At 39.8% G+C, this 24,486-nt stretch overlaps 1 protein-coding gene across 3 annotated transcripts in view; it reads right to left on the bottom strand.

Moving 5' to 3' along the window:
• Window positions 1–24,486, bottom strand: part of LOC116840469 — a 66,890-nt gene that overhangs the window by 38,267 nt on the left and 4,137 nt on the right. For 2 of the 3 annotated variants that reach the window (XM_032807221.1, XM_032807219.1), the window contains exon 2: window positions 1,539–1,565. The exons of the other annotated variant lie outside the window; for it this stretch is intronic. In XM_032807221.1, coding sequence (XP_032663112.1) covers window positions 1,539–1,565 — 27 coding nt within the window. The remainder of the gene's footprint in view (window positions 1–1,538; window positions 1,566–24,486) is intronic. 3 annotated transcript variants of the gene reach the window in all.

The following is a 24,486-nucleotide window of genomic DNA, read 5'->3' as shown; positions in this document are numbered from 1 at the left end:
CAATACCTCGTAACCACTAACATATATTTGCACAAGAGAGAGAGAGAGAGAGAGAGAGAGAGAGAGAGAGAGAGAGAGAGAGAAAAAGCTGTGTATATTAAATATTAAATATTGAATAAATTAGAAATATATATATATATATATATATATATATATATATATATATATATTTCTAATTTATTCAATATTTAATATTTAATATACACAGCTTTTTCTCTCTCTCTCTCTCTCTCTCTCTCTCTCTCTCTCTCTCTCTCTCTCTTGTGCAAATATATGTTAGTGGTTACGAGGTATTGACTGTCCTTATTTGATTCGAGTATATATATATATATATATATATATATATATATATATATATACGTATATAATAATAAACACGTATATATATATATATATATATATATATACGTATATAATAATAAACACGTATATATATATATATATATATATATATACGTATATAATAATAAACACGTATATATATATATATATATATATATATACGTATATAATAATAAACACGTATATATATATATATATATATATATATACGTATATAATAATAAACACGTATATATATATATATATATATATATATACGTATATAATAATAAACACGTATATATATATATATATATATATATATACGTATATAATAATAAACACGTATATATATATATATATATATATATATACGTATATAATAATAAACACGTATATATATATATATATATATATATATACGTATATAATAATAAACACGTATATATATATATATATATATATATATACGTATATAATAATAAACACGTATATATATATATATATATATATATATATACGTGTTTATTATTCGTGCGTGACTAAACAAATAAACAAAAATTTTTTTGTTTATTTGTTTGCAACACGATATGTCATCTCGCGCACGTGTAAACGAACATGAAACCTCCGCTAACTGCTGCATATCGTAAGAGTGCAAAAACAGCAGCAGCCATATGACGTTTAATAGGAGCGCCGCGCTAGTGGAACATCCCGATCAATAGTCAGACAGCGGGCTGCTCATTGGCGTTGATCGAGGGAAAGGGGGAGGATGGGTATACAGCGTGTCCCAGAGCCAACGGATGCTCTTTTTTAACCGGCGATTCTTCGGCCAATTCGGGCACGATTTTTCCCCTCGGTGGTAATATCGCCGTTTATGTACTGCCGCTCACTTGTGAATTTTAATTTCAACGAGGACGAGAAAAAAAGTCGAGGAGGGTTCACCTCGGGAATCCTCCGGCACGATCTGGCAGAAATTTCGTGAAGTTTCAGCGTGTCTTTTTCGTTCCACCACTTTCGGCACATGAAATGGTTTATTCAGCGATTTGTTCAATGTGTAGGAGCAACAATAGTGGATTAAAGAGGTATTGCGAGCGTAAATATCAATACGCCGTATCAATACGCCGTTTCAATATTAAGTCGCCCATTGTTAATTGAACGATAAACTGACAAAACTGACGATTTTGTGCGACGCGAGATGAAACATTTCGTGACCATACCTCGACTCTGCTTCGGACGCTCCACCTCTGGAATAAAAAGAGAGAATAGTCAGAAAAATGACCTTGCGGTTATAGCGAAAAATGATCTAATTTAGATTCTAATATCTAAATTGTGTAGATATATATATATTACACTTTTATCCTTATTTTTGTAGAGAACTCAAATTTGCAACTATAAGAGCAATTCCATCATTTTTCTCATTTTATTTTTTCAATAAAGCTTTTTATATAGATTTCTTTTATTATATAGTTTTACAAACTGAGCGCGCACACTTGATGTCTTTTTTACATTTTTTTTTTTTCAAAAAATTAAGCTATCTAAACAGAAAAAAGCTAAGATGGATAAGTATCTGTCTAGGATAAACTCTACGACTTCGCATATGTTTTGTATTTAATCAATAAGAACGACAGAGACGACAGAGAAATTTAAATTATTTGTGAAATTTAGTAGAAAAGCTAAATATCCCTGCACTTTGTAGCGCCTATTCAGGGATTAAGGCCAGTTTCACACTTCTTATACAAGAAGTGGCTGTGGTGGACAAAAAAGACTACTGACGAAAGATAAACGAATGTGTAATCCTCACACTCACTTAAATTTGTTTGCAGATATTGCAGGAACGCTGTGTTGTTGTAAATTTCACGTGTCACGCGGACACAATTTCCCAGTAAATACAATAAACAACGAAATACAATAAATAACTTTTAACCGCGACACTCAGGATTCTATCAGCAAAACACTTCTTTTGACACGATCAGCATTTTGGACAATTCAAGCTGGTCGCGCAGTGCATTAAAACAAAATAATTGTGATGTTCCCAATTTCAATATGAATTTTGATGCGAACTCGCGTAATGAAACGTGAGAGACGCTCTCTCTCTCTCTCTCTCTCTTTATTTCCCCCTCTCTCTCTCTTCCGCAAGTAAAATTTACGATTCGCGCACATCCCATTTCGCGGCGCATCCCGCATATGCATTAACCGCATCCTTAATAGGCGGGCCAATTAAGCGCATTACGTTATCATGACCTGAATACACAAATTTCTCGAACGCATCGGGAATTCTGGGAAGCGGCAAGGCCGGCCGGAGGATTTTGCGAATTATTCCGCCCGACGTGCGTTTTGATCGATTCGGTATCACGACACGCAATTGCAGATGACGCTTTGAACTACTGCATCGCATTATACATATGACGTGGGGCGCGTCCGAAGTGTTATCTGCCGCATTACGTGCAGACGGAAGCACGTAATGCGTCTTACGGTGCATTAATCGCGCTTTGCCTCATATAACGCGTCGCGCTGCCTGCGATGCGAAGGAATCACTGTTAAAGCGCTCCTAACGCAGCGAGGGGACGCGCTCTCAGCGAACGCGCCAACCGACGCACATTTCGCTCGTGCAACAACGAGATAGACTCTTATCGCACGGCATGTGCGTGGAAACGACCTCTTGCTCGCGGAGAATGACCTCGCCCCTCGCGGTTGGATTTCCGTTCCCTCCGTCCCTCGCCGTAACGCAATTCAGGCTGAACTTAAAGAGGAACCACGCGACGCACGTAAATCGCATTACCTGCTCATCGTCTGGCACACTTTGACGCATCCACTTAACTTAGATACTTATCTTCATGTACCTAATTCCCTGGAAGATCCAATAAACAACGATAAGCTTTTAACCGCGATACATAGAATGTAGACCCAACCAACAATTTGGAGAATACAAGCTGGTCGTGTACAGTTCAGTAAAGCGACATAATTGTGATGTTTCCGATTTCAATATGAATTTTGATATGCACTAATCAGATTGTGCTCTATCAATTTATTATAATTATCCCCTATGAGCTGATATTCATCGGACTCTGATAAGTTATGCAACACAGCACGGCAATCGGGACTTTGTTAATAATATTCAAAGAGAGTATTATAGTTTTTCTTTCTCATATAAATTCTTTTCGATTTTACTGTGTTTCTAATTGTCCATTTCAAATTTTTTAATAGCACATTTTCAGCACAATCTCAGATACAAATAGCAATGAAATGAGAGCATAATAAAATAATCAATTGCTGCAAAATATGGATCTATTTCTCAGTTACAAAATTCTACAATAATTTTTATTATAAAATTCTGTCTCTCTCCGTGTAAAGTCTATTTTGTTAAAAAGTATAGTAAATTTCGCTGGAAACATAGCAATTTTTTCAGTTCTTATACGCAAACGTCAATTTTCTTTCATTGGTATTTTAATAATTACTGCAGAGTCTATGCAAAATGGTGCAGAATTTTTCTTTTCGATTTAACAAATTTACTACCAGCGTTATACCTATATAACGCACCAATTTCTCATCTCAAGTTTATCTTTACTGAAAATCTGCAATCTTACTTAACATGTTCGCTACTAACGTCACATGTATATGATAATGACATGTTTATTCGTATGTCCGCACATAAACAAACCAAGCTTATCTTACATCGTTATATGAAAACAAATCCATGGTAGTGAAACGCAATCCATGGTAGCGCAAACGTATTAACAAGTTCTGCCTTCATACTAGCACCGAGAAATCCAAACATCCTGTTATAAATAATTAATGAAACAACAAAAGCTTTGTGCGTTCCTTCACAATCTTTTTATTATATATTTTTTTATTAGCGTTAGAAATGTAAGTCAGAATGTTTAGTGCAACGCAAGCAACGCTCACGTGCGAGCAGAGCTCATGAAATTGAACGAAACAGTCCTCTACCATTTTGCAAATAACTACAATAATTACTCCTTTATCTTGATCCACAGTAACTACATTAATCTCATCACTATTACAATAGACAAAACGAAGAAAGATATTTCAGCAATTCAATCGCGAATGTTTCTCGTATCACTGTGCTTTAATCGATCATAACACTCACCTCTTCCAAATAAGCAACAAGAGAGCAGCATAGACGTGTGTGGCGACACGCACCAAGAAGATTCCTTTTGGTTTCATGTCGCTACGTCGATTTATTCGCGTGTTATAAGCGTTTGAAGCCGCGCTACATCGACATCTAATTTGAACACGTGCACTTGCTCTCGCGGCGGCGCGATGCGTACTAAAGTGAGGTAAATGACCGCGGCAAGAAAGGGCGGGGTATCTGCTTATCTAAGTCGCGTGATGGGGGGAGGGGGGGGGACAATGAGCCGTACTACCGCGTGCCGTCGCGTACAGTAGAAAGTGATTCTCCGGGAGAGAAAGAGAGAGAAAGCCGCGCTCCGCATTCCTTTCACTCGTCGCGTCTCTTCCGCCGATAACGATCTATAACGCGGATCGATATAATTGTGAATAATTCCACTTGTGGACGTCGTAGCGACTTGAAACCAACGCCATTGCACAGAGGAAATTACCGCGCTTCTGACGGACGTGACATCGTCTTTTTGTGCCAAGGATCAAACAGTGTGATCATGTAAGTACGAAAGAAACTTTGTGTTTGCATTAAAGCGGAGACTGATTGTTAAGCTCCGTTAGAAACTTGGAGAAACTTGAGTTTGGATTTATAATACGAACGCCAGTTTTATATTTTTGATGAATATAAAGTGCAATTTGAAAGAAAAGCGAAATTATAATAACAGCTTTTTATCTAGTAGCGGATATTTTTAGCCGTAGTATCAAAATTCAAACAGTCAATAAATTTAGCTTAACGACATTAGTTGTCCTTATTTCAATAACATCTTAACTATCATAGCTATATTCTGCGGCTAATTTTTCTACGTATAAAATATAAATAGTGTATGTAAAATAAAGGGAAAATCAATTACATAATATCAATTGCAGAATATCGATCTGTTCCTCGGTTACAAGATTATGAAGTAATTTTTACTATAAAAATCATACACTCCGTGTAAAGTCTATCTTGCTAAGAAACAAAAGTAGTATTTTTTTCTAGAAACATAAATTTTTTTAATAACATATTTCAATTTCTAAAATATAAGTAACACATATAAGATGAAAGGATAGTCAATTATTTCAGAGAATGTCGATTTATTCTAATTCCTCGGCTAAATTCTATAATAATTTTTATTATAAAGTTCTCCTCAGGATTATTAATAATTAGTATCTTATTAAAAGCTAGATTATTAAAAATACTAATTATCAGATCTAAAAATATTAATTACTAATTAATCACAAAATAATAGATTAACTTGGCTAGGACTGTAAGATAAATTTTGACTCGGTAAACACTTGGGGATTAGCGTATTTTCGTATTGTCGTTTAACGTTATGTTATTGTTGCTTCATTAAACAGTTGGTAAAGACGCGATAAGATGTCTGGAATCCATTGTTTTCTCTAGTCAAGTTCCATCAGTCATAGTTAGATCGCAGTGTGATAATTCCTGATGGGTCCGCCATTTTTAGAACATGAGTAGAAATGAGAGAGCAGCTCTAAAGACTGTAATTGTCGTCATTTGAAATTTGTTTCATGTAAGATACTCAGATTTTTATTCAGAGTAACATCCAAGTTTTTTTCAATTGAATTATAATATATGTTATATTCATATTTGTAACCGCAATTTATCTGGAAAATTCTCCTCATCTATCTTTGAATTCAAATCCAAATATTTCACCAGAGACAAATTTCAAGTAATAACTATCAATAAGGGCCTGAAACTGAAACTTAAGCACGCTGCAGCTTCTCTCTCACTCACTCACCCACTTCCTCCCCACAAATGGCAATCGACATCCTAACTCCGACTCGAGGAACTTTACCGTTGTCTTTTCAGTTACTTCATCTCGAGGCCATGAGAACTTAGAATGTCGCGCTTTTATTATCCTCGCGGTAGAAAAAAAAAGATTTATCACACTTCATCGAATCGCGTTATTCTCTCTTTCTCTCTCTCTCTCTCTCTCTCTCTCTCTCTCTCTCTCTCTCTCTTTCTCTCCCTCAGAATGATCTCTTTCCGCGGCGCGCAACCCTCTCGATTTATCGTCGCGCGGGATCCACTTAGCGCTCGCTGGCAGTCATTAGGGTGGTGCGGTTAAGTTTCGCACTTTGTCGCGGCCAAGTTTCCCTGCCTCGGTAATTTCGTCGTCCCGTGCCGATTAAATTTCCCGCCAGCCATAAGAACATCTTCTCTTCTCCCTTCTCTACCGCCGTCAACCCTCCCGACTTCCCTCCGTGTCTTTCCTCCCTCACGTCGCGTGGGAGCGAACTTCTCCGGTTTGCTCCGTCTCTTCTCTCGCGCCACCCTCCTCGGGCTTCTTCGGTCACTCCGACTGCCTGCGGCTGAGATGTTGCGGCTCATCATCGTGTCGTCCGCACGGATGATGCACGGCGTGAAATTTGCCACGGTGTGGGAAACCGCGGACATTTTATTCGCGGTCGCATGGAGATGTTCTCCATCGATTCTCCGGCTTTTCTCTCGACATTCTTGCCTGCTCGCGAATTAATCTGACATTCGCACGAGCTCGCGATGAGAACAACAGTTTGCCGGGACGATATTTCGTGTTTATGTTCTGCGCTCTAATTAAACTCTGATCTATCGTGACAGCTCACGAAAGAACCTGCTTCCTATGAAAAGTTCCTTTTGAAAAAAAGCATTATGCTTGGAAAATGACTTTTATATTATTGTTTGTAATATTTTTTGACTTTTATGTAATATTATACTTCAGGATGATATCATTTATACAGAATTATATTTTGCGGATATCTTTCATTCCTCCATCAATTCTCCGACTTTTCTTTCGATACTCTTGCTTGTCACGAATTAATCTGACATTCGTGCAAGCCCGATGGGAACACGAAGTTCTGTGTTGATCTACGTTCTAATTAAACTTTGATCTACCGCTACAGCTCACGGAACCTACTTTTCATTTGAAAAGGATTTTATTTGGAAAAGATCTTTTACATAAAATTGTACTTTGGAGGTACTGTTAATTCGAAACTCTATTTTGGAGATATCTTTTTCAGTTTTTATTCGAATTTTGCTTTTTATTCGAAGGAAATTATATCTGGAAGATAATTTTCGTATAAAATTGCATCTTAAAGATATTTTTTATTCAGAAATATATTTCAGTGATGCACGTCTCCATATCAATTGCCTGACTTTTCTTTCGACCTTTCTTGCTTGTCACGAATTAATCTGACATTCGAGTCATCTGACATTGAGTGTGAGCTCAACGGGAGCGAGAGCTTGTCGGGCTGAAATTCTGTGTTGATCTACGTTCTAATTAAACTTTGGTCTCAATCGCGACAGCTTGTGAAGCCTGCTTTTATTCGAAAAAAATTTTATTTGGAAAAGATCTTTTATACAAAATTAGTATTTTGGAGGTATCGTTTACATATCGTTAAAAATTCCATTTTGAAGATATATCTTACTCTCTTCCGTCGATTCCCTGGCTTTCCCCTCGGCATCCTTGCTTGTCACGAATTAATCTGACATTCGCACGAGCTCGATGGGAACGACAGCATGCCTGGACGATATTTCGTGTTCATCCGCGTTCTCATTAAACTTTGATCTATCGTTTTGACAGCTCGCCTGCTTTTTATTCGAGATAACATTTGCGAAATATCCTTTGCGCAAAATTGTATTTTGGAGATATCGTTTATTCGAAACTATGTTTTGGAAATATCTTTTATTCAAAGTTGCATCTCCGGCGAAATATTGTCGATATTTTGAAAAAAATTGTTGTTACGCATACGCACCGACATATACACGATGCGCGTGCATTCACGTTACAATCGTCTGTTCCACAATGGAGAAGCTTGCTGACTTGTCGTAAATAATTTGTAAACTTAGCTAACGACGGACGCTTTGTTCGCTCGCTCACACAACTGATCAGTATTACGTCACAATAAATTCCGCGGGAAGCTTTTCAACCGCGTCGCATATCTCCAAATCCTGCATTTCGACCTCGCGAAATGATTGACAATGGAAACATTTTTTTTTCAATGAAAACGAGAAAGCCCTTAACGGCATTTGACACATTGGCAATTCACGGTGACTGTTGACTGTGGATAAAATCAACGAATTCAATGGAACGAGAAACCGGGCGTTTAATTACTTCGAAACACCGGCCTCGATTTCAGCTGTCAAAAGCAAGGATTCAAGGCAAAAGCGCTCGAAATTCGAATGTGGCAATTTACATTTGTGAAGAATAATTGCCCATCAAACTTATACGAATGCAGAGAAGTCGTGCACTAAAGGACGTAATGAAATAATAAATCGGTCCGAAGCGCGCCGCGAGGCCTAGAATTAATAGAGCTCTAATTCGATGAAAAATTAGCCGAATCAGAACTTCCGGGCGAATGTCCGATTGGTGGAAACTTCTCGCGGTTAATTCATCGCGGCATAATTATTCGCACGCGCGCCGAATAACGCGGGAACGCGCCGGATATCGAGTCCGCGAGTCGCGTTTTTGTCCCGTTCGTGGCGGTTTACTTACGAAGGAAGTAAACGCCGCGCCCATCATGCCGGGGGTTAAGGGAATTAAAATCAAAATTGTATATCATACGTATGCAACTTGTATAAACCGGCGGAGTCGTTAAGCAGGGGGAATCTCGTTTGCATATTACGCTTTTATAGCGGCGTTTCAAAGATGAAAATGAAAGACGCTAATCCCCGCGATTAGTTTACAGCGAAATTGTGAACGTGGCTGGCACAACAATGCGCGGCCTAAGCGGCGATGCTTACGTGCGAATCGCCTCGCGAAAGCTGCGCACTGAGATAATAAAAGTGTTTGATCCAACTGAAATAAAATTACGAGAGAATTGGAGAAAAAGGGACATCACAGTTGTTTTTGGCCTCAAGCATATTTGCCAACCGTTCTAGTACGAAAATGCAACATGCATTTTAACGTCACTAATATTATATTTCAGTAGAGCTAAAAAAATGGTCTTCTCAACCACAACTTATAACGATTATGTGTGACTATATAGTTGCAAACATATTAAACATTTTTCACCAGTGTACCAATTCCAGCTAGCACGACGAACAAGAGTGATTTTTTACAAAAAGAAAAAAAAAGTTCAACAGCAAGTGTATTTTCTAACGTTACTATCACTAACATTTTAGTAGAATTTAATAAAAAAAAAATAATAATTTTTTCGACCACAACTTATAACGATTATTTCTCTGTGACTGTACAATTGATATACTAAATATACTAAATATTTTTCTCCAGTGTGTCAATTCCAGCAAGCACAACGAAAGCGTGATTTTTCATAAAAAGAAAAAGATGCCATGACGTTCGTCGGCTTTCACGATTTTTGGCTTTTCGACCATTACGGTGTTATTGCGGCACTCTCATCATACTATATGTTGTAGCATTAATGAAAATACTATCGCGGCGGTAATTAAAAGAGACAAACAATATTGTGCAATGAATACGAGATAAATAATCAAACAATATCGTGTAATGAGCGCAATATCGGATAACACTGTTAGCAGAATTTCGAATGACCTGGAACACGGATGTAACATTTAGCGGTCGTTGAATTAGACAAATGAGCGAGGAGTGATCGAAGTAAAGAGATGAGCGAGCGAGCAAAGTAAACGCGAATCAAACGGCAGTTAAAACGAGCAAGAGATCGGCCGGTATTTAAAGTAGACAAAAGAGACGAGACGGTCGTAAAACGCACGAACGGAAACATATGCGGTACGGTACGCGGCGGATGGATGAAACAGAACCGAGTAAAATACCACCCTGCTGTGCAGAGAGTGTCCGAATGAAAAATCAAACTGCAGCAGGGCGCACGAGCGGTCACGCGGCAGTAATAATAATTTAACGCGATCGGACAGTGCTCAGCGCGACGGCGGATGAAATATTAGAGAGTAATGAGAGCGGACGAAAGATTAAGCGAGCAATTTGAATTAGACGATAACGATCGGACGAGAATTCAAACAGACGGAACGAGGGAGCGAGACTGAACTGAATGGACGAAGGGAGGTTGGTCGGTAGGGAGATAGAAGAAAATTGGAGTAATGGCCGTCGACATAAGGATACATATTTGGACGGAGCGTGTGTTGTTAATTCGGGGAGGGGAAGAGGGTATAAGCCAATTTGCAGTAAGGGGAAGTTACGGTATCCTGAGCCATTCGACTCGCCGCCATTCCGCTCACTCTCTTCGCTTATATACGCTCGCTCGCAAAACGCTCTGCACGCTTTTTATCGCGGCGCTTTTTATCGGAAGCTGTCACAATTAAAAGCGACTGCTGATACACATGCATGCTGATACGCGTGCACAGTAATCGATTGTGACAGAAGCCGAAGTGGCAGTACAGGGACAGTAAAGAGCGCAGCCCCGTTCAGTTATTTTTTGATAAAATTGTAGCTATTGATGGGTAGATTAAAGATAATGTAAGTGTCAAAGTGATGCGCCAGACCGTTTGGGAGAAAATGACCCAGAAAGATATGTATTCTGTCGAAATAAATGATATCGTTAGGATTCTTAGAGGAAATGTATAGGAAATGTTGCAAGAAATGGGAAATGAAAGTCTTTATTAATGAAATAACATAAATTATAAATACTAAAAATATTTATTAATTTAAGGCGACTTTTACCAAGCTCTGATTAACTTAATTGTCGATTAATTAGCAGAATTAATTAGCCGTTGTAACTAGCAGAATTGACTAATAGCTTGCTAGTCACAACATAATTAAGTAACAATTAAGTTAATCAGAGTTTAGCAAAAGAATCACTCTAAATTAATAAATATTATTAGTATTGATAACTTTTTGGATTTCTTATAAGATTCCTGTAAAAGTTCTAACAATATCATTTGTTTCGACAGAATAAGTATTTTTTTGGGCCATTTTGATTCTTACATATCTTTAATCTACTCATGAATAATTACAATTTTATCAGAAAATATCTTGAGATTTCGAATGTCGCAAAAATGGAGCTAACAGCTTATGAGAACTTGGTCGCTCTCCTTGGGAAAGAGAATTTATCTAGTCAACGTTAGATTCTAAAATATTTCTGTTGTTTCCTGTGTTACGAAACTGTACAAGGAATAAATTGTGTGGCTGGAAGGTTGATTACAATACTGGATCCGTCCAACCGCGCAATTTATTCCTTATATATTTTCCTCTTTTATAAAGAAAAAATAGAGATATTTTTTTATTTAACGTCAGGTGAGTTACCTCGTATATTTCCAAGTGAGTGAACAATGTTCTGAAGGAATTTATGTATATTTCATAAAAGAAGACAACGTGACAGTGTGTGTCGGACGCACGTCAGCAATAACTCTCAATCGCGGCACAGCTTGAAGCGTTGCAGCTTCATTCGATAAAAAGTTGCGGACCGCTTTGCGGCCGAGCATACACTCGTGGACAGGAAGTTTGTCCGCGATTTTTCGGGTGAGAGTTTGCGAAATTCTCCGTCTTGCTCAGTGGGAGAATTCTCCCATTGAAAGATGTATTTTCCCAACGGACAAGATGGAGCGTTCACAAACTCACCCCAAAAATCACTCGTAGCGACCATTCTGTCCACAAGTGTACATTTTACAACACATTGACAACGATAAACTCACGTAGCAAATCTTTTCAAAGATGCCGGTTGGTTGCAAACGTCACAGTTCCAGCGCTAGCTGGTAGAACGCCGAATATGTCTGAAGAAATGGCAGAAATATATGACGTACCATAACTTCCTCTCGCCGCTAGTTAGACCTTCCCTTCGAGATTCATATTAATAGCTGTTACATGAAACTTGTTTCAAGTGATACTCAGACTTGAATTTAAAGTTAGATGTGAGCTTTTTAATTGACTTGTGATCATAAACATCGTACACATCATATGGATTTAACTGAAAACATCAGATCTAACTTTAAACAAACAAATCTGAGTACCTTACGTGAGACAAGTTTCAAGCAACGACTATTAACACGAGCCTTAGAATTCCAAGTAAACAGATGCATGTAAACTTGGCAGCAACCTTACTACTCGATTTGTAAAGCTTCTCTTATGAGTAATTTGAAGTAAAAGTACCAATTCTGGGACACGTACCTAAACCTGGACATTCGTGTTGGTTTTTAAATATAAATATTTAAACTTCCAAAATATATAGTGAATATACATTCAATACATATACGTGTACATCTTATATTGAATTTTATGTATATTTGATGTAATTTTATTACTTTATACGTGTATATTTTATGTTAAATTTTATGTTGAAAAGTTAAATATTCCTATTTAAAGGCCAAAACAACAAGAATGTTCAGAATAAGTATGTGTCCGGGTATTTTTAGCGTACACGACATTGATATTTAACACGTAGAATGACGAAATACGAAAAGAACAAACAAAACTTGCTCAAAACGTGACACGAAAATGTAATTTTTAATAAATCTGTTGCTGCATCAAAATACAAGGAAGATCTCATATTATTCTATGGAAATTCAATGATCAAGTCGATACAGTACATTTGCCTCATTGTGGAGGCGAAGGTATTAACGTAAATTTATATTCTTTTATTTATCCAAATGAATAAACAATTGCTCTCATTAAAAGCAACAACTTTAGAGAAATATGTATTTTGGAAAAATGTAATCTCATTGTAAAAAAAATATATACATATATATTAGTATACAAAAATATATTGTCAGTACCTACTGAGTAAACATTATTTTATTTTATTATAAATGTTGGTTTCTTCTTCTCTCATTGTGCTGAGAAAAAAAATACTTGAAAACTTGTTTATAGGATATAAAGTTTATTTCTGCGAAGTAAGATTTATTTCTATAAAATAAACTTTATGTCTTATATACAAATAAATTTGCAAGTATTCTTCTTTCAATGTGTATAATTTGAGTCTATCAGACTCAGACAACTTTGAATTACCATAATTTGATAAAAAAATTCATATTTTTAGACATATTTGTTTCCAAAATAAAGCCTCGGCTGTAAGACAATAATGCAACAAAATCAAAATTTGCAGGCAACTATTTGAGCTATTTTAAAAATTTCCAGGTTCCTTTACGAAAACTGTGGAGCTTCTCCATCGTCGATTGTCTCGCGTCGTGATACTCATAAGCGTCTATCTGGGATTTTCCGTCCAGATACTTTTATGTCGATGAGCAATAGCGAACGAAAGTTGGACGGTGACAAAGATAACGAGGAGTAGCCCGGCAATAGTCGGGGGTGAAATAAAATGTCGGTCAATGGTGTGAAAAGGACTGCAGGAGGCGGAAAGGGCGACGAGGGGGAGGGAGAGGAAGGAGAGAGAGGACATGGCGAGGCGAGGAATCGCGTGGGAGCAAATGACAGATGAAACAACAGCGAGGAGCGCGTCCCCGTCGTGAGGATCGGGCCAGTAATAAAAGTAAGCGTCGGGATCGGAAGTATGTGCGCGCGCACACACAGCGATGGTAGTTGAAGTGGCTAAAATATCGAACGCAAGCGGAAACGGCTTTTAACTCGAGGAGCATTAAATTAGCTAAAAGCTTAAAGCTCGGCGGACAGGACTGGCTTTGTTATCGAAGATTGAAGGGGCGACTACAACGACATTCGTCAAAGACCGAGCAACACGCGCGCGCTAGGCGCTCCGGTTGACTTATTACCCTATTATCTCCGATAAAAGGATGAATAATCGTACAGACACGTTATATTAAAAAATACCCCTTCCCTCTCTCATTCATCGCCCTCCTTATTCTTTTCAGCGCTTGCTCCCCCGTCTCATCGCGTCTCTTCTATCTCCAAGCGTGTCACGTCCCAGTTATTTTGTCCCGGGGTTTATTCATCCTGATATATACGAAAGGTCAGAGGTCGTCCAGGGTTTATTAGCTGCTGGCGTATATCGCGATTTCCGCCAGGACTCCATTCGCCTTCGAGCGACCTTCCTCTCCTTTATTCCGCACGACGTCGGGGCTTTTATCGCGCAATCGAAAGGCGGGACGAGCGCCGGGCAGATTTAAGCGGATTCCGCGGACGAATAAGAAGTAACTCGCGAACACGACCGACGCTATTTGCTCCCGATAAATACGTATACATTTAGAGGAACATTTGCATAAATCACGCGGCATCGGGATAGCTGCGTATCGGTATGTGCCTCGAGAGATCAGTATGCGTCGATGAACAGTAATTATCATTGATTGGTATCAATTAGAACACTGATTTATGTTTAATTTTCTCCGCGTCAAATCATATTTTCACATAGAATACGCTGAAAGGAAAAAATAAGAAAATATTTATTTACTCTGTAGTAACAACATGCTATTAACGTAAATTTATATTCTTTTGTTTATCCAAATGAATAAACAATTGCTCTCATTAAAAGCAACAACTTTAGAGAAATATGTATTTTGGAAAAATGTAATCTCATTGTAAAAAAAATATATACATATATATTAGTATAATATATATTGTCAGTACCTACTGAGTAAACATTATTTTATTTTATTATAAATGTTGGTTTCTTCTTCTCTCATTGTGCTGAGAAAGAAAATACTTGAAAACTTGTTTATGGGATATAAAGTTTATTTCTGCGAAGTAAGATTTATTTCTATAAAATAAACTTTATGTCTTATATACAAATAAATTTGCAAGTATTCTTCTTTCAATGTGTATAATTTGAGTCTATCAGACTCGGACAACTTTGAATTACCATAATTTGATAAAAAATCCATATTTTTAGACATATTTGTTTCCAAAATAAAGCCTCAGTTGTAAGACAATAATGCAACAAAATCAAAATTTGCAGGCAACTATTTGAGCTATTTTAAAAATTTCCAGGTTCCTTTACGAAAGTTAGCGCACTGAAAGAAAATAATCTAAAGAATAAAAGATATTTATTCCATAAGCACTGATAACATATTCAGTTAAATCTAAATTCTTGTGCTCAAATAGAATAAACGATCACTTTTGTGAGAAACAACAATTTTGCGAGAATGAATATTTTTTCACTCGTGACAGAAATTTTCTCAATCTACAAATATACTGGTATAAGTAAATATGTTATTATCACCCGTTACGGGTAAATACATCTTCCTCTCGAGATATTTTTTCCCTCATGAGAGTAATTGAGTATTCATCGGATGTCTCACAGAGACATTATACGCGGGTTAATGAATATCGATTTTCGTTATTAATGAGTCGTCCACTGGCGCGAATATCGCGTTCTAACTAGGACCTGAGAAAACGCCGAGGAGCCGCGCCAAATATCGAGCGCGGAATACGCGACGTTGCATCATATGTGGCAACGTAAGATTTATCGGTGATAGGCACCGCGCATATACATAGTCTCATGACAGCGTATAAATTCCCCATATCGATTTTTAAATGCGAATTCGGTAGCCGCCATTAGCTGGCCGGCCCACTATCGGCCGCTGACGGCGTTCGTTTTACGTATTTACCTGTATTCGATATCGGCTACTACATGGAGAGCTACACGAAAAAAGAGAGGCAGAGCGAGAGAGAGAGAGAGAGAGTTGGAGTAGATGGGAGAAGCACCTATTTAGCCACCTTTAATCCGTGTCGGTGTCTAGCACTATCATTAACCCTTTGCGGCATGATGAGTCACTCAACGACCCACCCTTTTCCGCTCAGTTTTTAATTATCTTAACGAATTTCTTAATGTTAAGTATCGATTTTTTTTTTTCGTAATCTCTGTAGTGCATGTACAAATGTAAAGCAACCCTAATGTAAAAAGTAAGCAACCCTAAATTTTTATTTACATAATTACTATAAATAAAAAAATAGTCAAAATTTGTTTTTATAAATATACTACTAAACTATCATCACAATATTAAAACGGCAATTATTTAGGACACTCTAAAGTACTTTTCAAAATTTTGTCAGATATTTTTGCTACGTTGTTTTTTATTATAAATTTTTTTATAATTTTCATATTTTTTTATAATTATTTTATATTTTATTATAAATCTTTAAGAAATATGGAAAAATCAATATTTTCTACTAAATCCAAATAAATAATTTGAGTATCTTTTATAATAGTGACCTGAGTCGCTGAATTTTAATCTGAGATCAAGATTCTTAAATTTTCTAGATGGCGAAACCAATATAAACTAATATAAATAAAAAAAATTCCCACTTTCAATTCGTAATCAGCGACTTGAAAAATTCTCAAGTGCAGAGTTCCAAAAGATCGGTCTGACAAAAAAATTCTTGACACAAAGGGTTAAATGCGAGCGCGCGCTGCAGTCGTGCATCGTGTGTTCCGTGCGCGCGCGCGAATCGGAGAAATATAGTCTTTACGTGATTTTAGTACGGAACACGCGCACCCGCACTTTCATGGACACCATTCGGATTCTGTGTAAACGATTCCCCGTATTACTTAAAAGCCTTTCAATTACATTATGGCGAAATGTCGAGCGAGAGTGATATAATGCACGCTGAAATATAATATATCGCGCGTTAATTAAAAGCGACAAATTAATATTAAAGCTTTATTGATTCCGTTAAAAGCGTATCAGGGCTGGCTGCTCTCGTTGCTCAGCGCGATGGTGAAGATACTTCTTCCAGGCGGCAAATCTGCACTTTCGCGCGCGTTCGCGTCATGAGAATGTTATCGGGCGGAGCAATTGCGCAATTTGTGCAAACAATACGCGCGGAATATCCGCGGATAGAAATGCCGTTGCGCGTTTACGTCGGCACGATCGCTGAGGTGTACATCTCCCTTGAAACATTCGCGAACTCTTGAACGTTGCTAATTCAAGTATTATTTCGATCTCGGTATATTCCGGGGATAGTTGAGATTCCTATTTCCGCTTCGCCGTCGCTCCGCGTTCTGTCATTTTCCACGACGATGCCTGTTTGTCCGGGAAGAGAGAGAAAAAGGGAGAGGAAGAGAAAGAAAGAGAGAGAGAGAGAGAGAGCAGAAATAAATGAAATCTTCCCCGCGTAGTAACGCTCGCGGCAATCAATAATGCCGGCTGGAAAAAATGTGACCGGGAAATTCCCTGTTTTTCGTGCCGTTAATCACGAAATTGCGGTGTAATGTCTGCCGGGCCACGGGCGTAAGGCGCGCGTCTGAAATCAATTACGCGGCCGTCCTTCCGAATCGCTTTATCGAATAGGCGCGGGGAATTAGCTGGCCCCCTCCCCCCTCTGCCGATAGAGGAATTATTATACACGATGTTCCAGCAACGCGAGGCACTTCTTTCCGTAGCGGCGGGCTTATACCTGCCGGGTATTGTGCGGGCCGATTGACGCGCGCAATTTCTGCAAAAGTCCGGGCGAAAGTTCGGGCCGAAAAAGCTTCATTTGCCGTATCCGCCCTCTTCCATTCATTTGGGCATGTGAAAAGCTCGCGCAAAAGAGGTTAGGGGGTTAGTCGACAAAACAGAGTGGATGGAAAGAAAGGCGGCTCGGACGCGCTCAATCCCTTTTTCTCCCTTTGCCCGCTGCTTTTCACGTTTCGTTGCACGTTCGTCGTTGCTAATTGCCCTTTATCGCAAATGACAGGTCCATGAAAGGGGAGAGAGGGGGCTAATGATATCGCGACGATAATACATACGCGCGTTCACCGAGCGCGGTATTGCGATTCGTTAAATCGCCACGGCTGCGAAATGAAATAGCATGCCTGATTTGATCACACATAGAGAGAGAGAGAGAGAGAGAGAGAGAGAGAGAGAGAGAGAGGGGGGGAGAAAAGAGAGAGAAATAGAAAGAGAGAGACTGGCAGTTAAAATCGAACGATTCTAAAGCGATACGTCGTTTTTCCCTTCTGTTCTACTTTTCTCCTTATCAAGTGGAATTCTCGGTGTAAAATATCGGCAAACGAGGGACGATGGTTCGTCGTTGACGGAATTACGGTCGGAGGCACAACGCGCGACGATGCGCGACGAAGCTCCGAGACATTTGAAGAGATTCGTAGCCGGGGGGAAAGCGAGCTGAAAATATAGCGTAATATACATACACACAGAGAGCGTTGGGGGGATTCCGTTGATTCTCTTATTTATTCATGCGCGGTGCTGTGTCGACAATCATGAATATTCTCCAGCGCGCGTCCGCGGCTCCTCACCTCGGTGCTTTCTGCGAGGAAATCATTTCCTCGCAACGACGACGTGCCCTCGACGGTCAAGACTTTATGCAAAAATCGTGAGAGAAGAGCTCTTATTTCTGCGGCGACGAGTACATATAATTAAACGTGCAAGAGGCGCAACCCTCAAGCGGAAATATCATTATGCGAGCACGTGTACACATGTATCTGTGTGTTAAATAAAAATGACGACTCGATATTAAGAGTTGGCAGCGAAGAGAAATACTCGACCGGGTAAAAGAATAAAACGTCGAACGTAAAATATTAAGGAGAAGAACTGCTCGCGAGGGGATAAGACGTTCGATTTTTCCGCGAATTCCTTTCGCAGCGCCCCCTGCCCCTCCTCACGATTCTCCCGCGATTCTCCCTCGCGGTTCCTCGTATTTTTCGCCACGCGATTCTTCGCTGTTTCGTAATTTTCGCTCTTAATTAAAACTTTATTTAAGGCGCGCCCTTCGCGCCAGCCGGAAGAAACGAGACGACCGTGGAACGCTTCGTCGAAGCTCGAACGGTTGCGCGAACGAGCCGTGATATTAATCCCTTTTATAAACTGCGGGAAATCGCCGCGCTATTTGAGCCGCTCGCAAGAATTGCGGCGGGACAATTCGAGTGAACGATAGCAGCTCGATACATAGCGAGAGCCTTTCTTATTCCCGGACTAGCGGCGGGATGTACCAGTTGCTCAGGGGGAAGCTGAGGAGAGATGAAACGACAAAAAAGGAGCAGAGTGAGTCGCGAGTTTCCGTGGAAACTTTATCTCCTTCCCTCTCTCTCTCTCTCTCTCTCTCTCTCTCTCTCTCTCTCTCTCTCGTTGGAACTTTCGGGCCACTGGAAAAGTAATCCCGCGATATACCGGCGACAGGTGAGTGATTTCGTGAGGAATGGCCACGCGCTTCGCGAATGGGGTTTCAATTTATATTAATTAATCCGCGGAGAACAGACGCGCGAGTGACCGACGCGCACTATCGTTCTTCTTTGCTATACGGAGAGGATTTTATATAACGGAAATTATTGTGGAACTTTGTGGCTGAGAGGAACAGACCGACACTGCGCAGTAATTGACTAGCCTTGTACTTCGCATGTGTACTGCCAAAAATGTCGTGTCTAGCTCGCGTAATACATTTCTAACTTATAATCCATTCCAATCCTTATGCTGACTTAACACGAGGCAGATACGTTACAATGCGAACAGCATGACTTATACGTGAACTTTGCGTATAAAATATGTCACCGACAATTCGTGCATAAATCGTGTTATCTTAACACTCAGAGACGGTCAATATTGATTCAACATGAAAAAGTCAAAGTAACACAACGACAATATATTAAATCAACAACTATTATATCAAAAATTTAATCCTTCTTGAAAATTTCTGCATCGGTTTCAACGAAAATACGAAATATGTCTCTTACCGTGCGGGGTATTTATATTTTAGACTAAAGTGAAATAATAAATGTGCTGCTAAAAATGCTCCTATGTTTCCAGCAAAATTTACTTTCTTGCAAGATTTATTTCCCTTATTTCCTTGTTACCTAGTAATCCGAGTTAAAATTTTGATCCTTCTTTCGTTGATCTCAATATTCTATTTAATGCTTACTTTGATATTCTAATCCTTGTATCAATCTCCGTTGATTCTACTAGATTACTTCCGTTTAATCTACTAGCTTTACCGAGGGATTCTCTTTACCTGCAAATGACGTTTTATGCGTTTTCTACCATTTAGAGGCGCTAAACAGGATTTCAGTTTTCACATGTATTAAACATACAAGTCGAAATTCCTATTTTCGGCCTTGATTCCATTTAACGTCTGCTTTCGTACTCAGAAACTTATTAACTTGTTTTGATTCTATTTAACCTGCTAGCTTTACCGAGAGATCCTCTGTAGGACCTACAAGTGACATTTTGTGCGTTTCCTGCCATTTAGAGGCGCTGAGTAGCACTTCAGTTTCCGTATGTATTAAACACACGCTGATCCTTCAGAATATACAGACGTTAGAAAGTTTAGATCGAAAGTAGAAGTAAAATTTCGACTCGAAAAGGCAAGTCTTTCCCCTTGTCCACAACCTTGCTTTAATTTTTAAGCCATAAGAAATTGACCAACTACAGTCGATTATTTTAAAAATAATCCATATCAACCATTAAAAATAATCAACTGTGGTTGGTCAATATCTTACGTCTTAAAGATTAGAGTAAGATTGTAGACAAAGGGTTACTAATAGTTTTTTTTATTCTTGTATTACTAGAAACACTGTAAAGAATTTAGAAACTGAAATATGCTGTTAAAAAATTTATCACGAACTTCTTCTTATCGATACACGTTCCTCTGAATGTGACTTATAAGCTTTTTGATTGGCTTATAAGTACATTTGGAGACACTTCTATCGATAAGAAATAGAAACAGAAATAGAGAGAGAGAGAGAGAAAGAGAGAGAGAGAGAGAGAGAGAGAGAGAAAATAAAGGCCTATATTTCTGGCGAAATGACTTTCTTGAAAGATTTATCTTCTTCAATTCTTTGTTCCTCAGCAAAATAAACCTTACTGATAGTCTACTTTTGCACACTACTGGAAACATAATAAAATTGGAAAGAATTTACGTGAAAAGGTGCCATAATATTCTCTCCGTGTAACGCCGAGCGTTTCACATTCCACGCGCGCGGAAAACCGCTGTAATAAATTTTATACTTTCATTTACATATCGATTCGCGTGCGCGCGCGGCAGAACATTATCTCCTCAGTGTACAACACATAATTTCCTAGCCGATAAATAACCGATGAATTTCTGATCTTTCGCATGCAAACGACCCGAGGCGCGCTCCCCGAGAAAGGGAAGAAGTCATTCGCTCGAAGAAAGCGACGGTATAGACGGCCGGGATATTTTTACGTGCCGTCCCTTTTTGTTATCTAACAAGAGACTTCTAACGGATAAAAAAGAATAACTGCGCCCACGCATGGAGTGTCGAACACCGTGCGGTTCCCACGCGTAATAATACACCTTCCCCATACACTACTTTCCCCTGTATACCCAACTCGACGTTAGTATAGACAGCCGCCGTGGCTCTTAACTCTCTTGAGCCTACATACGGAGTGCCTCGGAAGCACCGCGTGTCCCTTTAATCACGACTCCCCGGCCATTTCGACCGCTCGCGTTTTTCCCTTCTTTTTCTCTTTCCTTTCCTCTTTTATTTCTGTTTTTTTGCAGAAATTCGTCGTACTCTCCCGGTTTTTACGTGCGTGTTTCCGAGTGCGAGAGCGAGTATTCGAGGGCATTTCACGGTGTTTAAGAAAGATGATCGCCAGTGGGAAATATCGAGTAGTGGTTGGCGAAAAATTGACCTCGCTGGAGGACTCTCGAGCGATTTACCGGACGTCGCGGTGAATCTAGTGACATTACTTCTCGACACGACACGACAGCGCAATAACGTTCCAGAGATCTGCATAAGCGCGCGCGATAGAGTAAAGTCGGATATAATTAATAAAACATAGCCGAACGACAAACGGCTTGAAATGCAGTACGAGCCGGCAATACGCGAATCGCGGCACACGGTATAATGCAATGCAAATTCATGAGCCTTATAATTGTGCGCACCGTCCTCGGTTAAATGCTATAACATATGTAGACAATTATCATTTGTATGCGAGATCCATTCTTCGCCATAGTATAATATTCAACGGCGGTTTGATGATAATTACGAGTGGAATAATGAAATTAAATGTTCGCCTACTATTAATTATGGAACAGCTCAAATTGGTCTTCGTGTCGCGTGCGTTACCGTCTCTCTACTCTTTCGCGCATTCGCGATTTACATACGCAGCGCAGCTTCCTACAGAAAGAGTCGTGAGGACACTGAAATTGTGTGCACACGTCTCTTTCTCTCGCGTTTCTTGCATAAAATATGAATACAGATTCCAATGTTATTTGTTTGTTTATTATGGCGCGCGGTGAATTCGCCCGATTCGGTGTCGAACGATTTCACAAGCGCGAAAGAAAGCCAGACGGAATTGCACTGCAATCGACAAAATCGGCGCGACTGCGGTTTCGGTCGGTCTTTTTCTCTCTCGGAGGCACCGGCACACACCACGGGACAGGTTCGACTGTCAGGTAATAGCAATACGTAACGGAACACGCGAGGAACTAATAATAAAAATGAATAAGAGATCGCGGTGTTCTCGTCGTGGCGCAGCTTTGTTATCCGACGCGGCTCTCTCGAGGGGAGGCACGCTGCGAAGGTATCCAAATCGATTCACGGCGGCGTGCATTTTTACGCGCCGTTTAGTTAGCGCTCGCGCCTCTTCTGCAAGAGCCGATTGCAGTTTTAATTTTAATTCGCGCCGTCCGTCCAATTTCACGTTTCAAATAGCTGGTGCGCGCGCGAGTCAGCGAAGCGAGCAGGAAGATTGCCATTTTTCTTGCCTTCTCTCTCCCCCGCGATCCGAATTCGCGTTCTGTCCTTCGGCTACTTTCACCCATTCCCTTAACTTCCTTGCAAATTACGGCAATCCGTTCTGGCCTTCTGGGCGATCCTGCCCGCGCCGGTCCATGCCAATCTCCATTCCCTGCATCATTCACTCGTCTCTCAGGAGAGAATCCCGGGACGTGGCCATACATCTCGGCGAGCAACTTGTTCCAATCATGTCGGATCCTTAAGTCGTTCCTCATCCGTTCCTTTTGCTGCGACTTTCTCTCTCTTTATCCCTCCCTCTCTCTCTCTCTCTCTCTCTCTCTCTCTCTCTCTCTGTCTCTATTTACCCCTCTCCCCTATTTTGCCTTTCAGAATATCGTGATATCAATTTCTGACTTCGCACTTTCCCCGCGTTTCATTCACCATCCGCGGTACGAGTCCTTATGAGTTCGAGGAACCCCCGGGCAAAAGGGAATTTCGAACAGAGCTCCTTGAACATTTCGGCCAGGAAGTAGAATAGGTCGCGAGTTTTCAACTTGGCGCGCTATGAAAACAACTTATTTTGTTTCATTCATTTTTAATCGCGCCTCGATTTATAAACCCGTTATCCCCGCTAATCTCCGCCGTGTTTATTTCCGCCAATTTAGATTATCGTTTTTGCAACACCATCGATATATACCTGTTGCGCGAATTCACGAGGATTCCCATAGCGATTTCTATTCACCCGCCGAAAGAATTAAATCCGGCCGTTGTTAACGGCGCGGGCAGGGCAGGGCACAGGGGATGTTATTCCGAAATCCTTATATTCCGCGGTAACACGCGAGAACAACAATAATACAGTCGCGTGTTGAGGGTGTTCCGTCGCCATTCGATTGTATTATGCATCGCTCCTGCGCTCTAACGTTACACGCTTCACCCTTGCGCGCCCTTACGTGTGTACATGTCCACGTGAAAGGAAAGAAAACCGCTTACGCACGCATCCCCTCCTTTCTCTCTCTCTCTCTCTTTCTCTCTCTCTCTCTCTCTCTCTCTCTACTACTGTATTATTGTTCTGCATATATGTCAACGGCATGGACATGATATTTCTGTAGAATACCTGTCAGTACCTTCAAATTTGTACTCAATTCTACTACTCAATACTTAATTATATTCAACACAATACTATACTAAATTGAATATTTGTATTCAATACTTTTCATGCAACGTTTGAGCGCATTTATCTCAGAACGCGTAATAAATGAAGTTTCTTTTTCGCTCTCGTATCTCGAACGCACTCGTCCACGGAAAACCTGACTCGCATGACACCAGGTGTTGTGCAGTAGCCTATTTCGTACATGGAGAAAAGCGAGAAAGGCCGAAAATACTTTTAACGTCGAACACGACGTCGCGCGTCAATGGCGAGCGCCGCGACAGCGAGGGTGGCACTTAACCTTAATTATAAGCCCTTCTCGACTACCGACTTCACTTGGTGCAAATGTATAAGCGCGTGGTAGTGGTGGTGGTGACGGTGGCTGCTTTTAATCGAGGCTTTCTCTGTGTGTTCCCAGTCTAGTCGTTAATCTTTTTATCAACGCCTCTCTACCTCTCTCTCTCTTC

The sequence above is a fragment of the Odontomachus brunneus genome, unplaced genomic scaffold, assembly GCF_010583005.1.
Source record: "Odontomachus brunneus isolate Ranch 3 - 2012 unplaced genomic scaffold, Obru_v1 Obru_scaffold_010, whole genome shotgun sequence".
NCBI classification, from domain to species: Eukaryota; Metazoa; Arthropoda; class Insecta; order Hymenoptera; family Formicidae; genus Odontomachus; species Odontomachus brunneus.
This window is presented reverse-complemented; position numbering and strand designations above follow the sequence as displayed.